The sequence below is a fragment of the Vollenhovia emeryi genome, unplaced genomic scaffold (assembly GCF_000949405.1).
Source record: "Vollenhovia emeryi isolate VEMERY1.0 unplaced genomic scaffold, V.emery_V1.0 DF950110.1, whole genome shotgun sequence".
Lineage (NCBI taxonomy): Eukaryota > Metazoa > Arthropoda > Insecta > Hymenoptera > Formicidae > Vollenhovia > Vollenhovia emeryi.
Genome location: NW_011956256.1, coordinates 1 through 1,248, shown reverse-complemented (window position 1 = coordinate 1,248; position 1,248 = coordinate 1). Strand labels below are relative to the sequence as shown.

The 1,248-nt window shown below is 42.9% G+C and overlaps 1 protein-coding gene across 1 annotated transcript; it reads left to right on the top strand.

Moving 5' to 3' along the window:
- Positions 1 to 172: 172 nt before the first annotated feature.
- LOC105570743 lies at positions 173 to 1,028 on the top strand (the record flags this gene model as incomplete). Its single annotated transcript, XM_012028186.1, has 1 exon — positions 173 to 1,028. A coding segment is annotated over exon 1 (856 nt), but the record flags the coding sequence as incomplete, so codon positions are not given.
- Between the last annotated feature and the right edge of the window lie 220 nt (positions 1,029 to 1,248).

Genomic DNA, 1,248 nt, shown 5'->3' with positions numbered 1-1,248 from the left:
TTCTTTAATAATTGCCGATGCCCACCACCGAACAATGCATGGAGGAACTCAAGTCACATTAACGTTTATCCGACATGATTACTGGATCGTAGGCGGAAGAGTTCCAGTCAGATCATATATTCTAAAATGTGTTCGTTGTGCTAGATATCGCCAAAGAAGAGCTCAACAAATTATGGGGCAACTTCCAACGGAGAGAGTGACACCATCTCGTCCTTTTCAACATACTGGTGTCGATTACGCGGGGCCGTTCCTTCTCAAGACCTGGAAGGGAAGGAATTCTCGAACATACAAAGCTTACATTTCGCTTTTTGTTTGCCATGCCACTTCTGCCATTCATCTAGAATTAGTTACAGATTATACCACGGACGCATTCATTGCAGCATATAAACGGTTCACAGCGCGAAGAGGAATATGTTCTACACTCAGAAGCGACTGTGGAACAAATTTCAAAGGTGCTGACTCCGTATTACGACATTTCTTCACGTCTTCTTCGAAGGAAATAAAAGAATTAGCATCACTTCTCGCAACTGATGGCACTCAATGGCAGTTTAACCCACCAGCAGCACCTCATTTCGGGGGTAAATGGGAAGCCGGGGTAAAATCAGTAAAATTTCATTTAAAACGAGTTATTGGGGAGAACCGACTTACTTATGAGGAAATGGCAACGTTATTAACGCAAATTGAAGCAGTACTAAACTCACGGCCACTGAGCCCACTAACAGATGATCCAGATGATCTACAAGTGTTAACTCCAGGACACTTTCTTATCGGAAGTGCAATCACAACTCTACCCGAACCATCACTTGAATTGATCAAATGTTCTCATCTGTCACGTTGGCAACTAAATCGTCAGATGCTTTCAAGTTTTTGGTCACGCTGGTCTAAAGAATGCCTGCAACGGTATCTCGCCATGTATAAATGGAACAAAACTCTCCCACCTCTTAAGGAAGGAACGCTAGTTTTAGTTGTTGACGAACGATATCCTCCTTCAAAATGGCCTCTTGGCCGAATAATCCAATTACACCCAGGTAAAGACGGCTATACACGCGTTGTATCAATACGTACTCAGACTTCTCTGTTACAGCGACCAATCGTAAAGGTGTGCCCACTTCCTATTCCCGTTAATTCTTCTTGATTCTTTCGTTAACAGTGGTTAACGAAGGCGGGCGGTAATGTTCAATATTCCTTCTGTTCTGTAGCAATTTAAAAAAAAAGATTCGTTTCGCAGCGCGCTATTCGTCGTTTTCA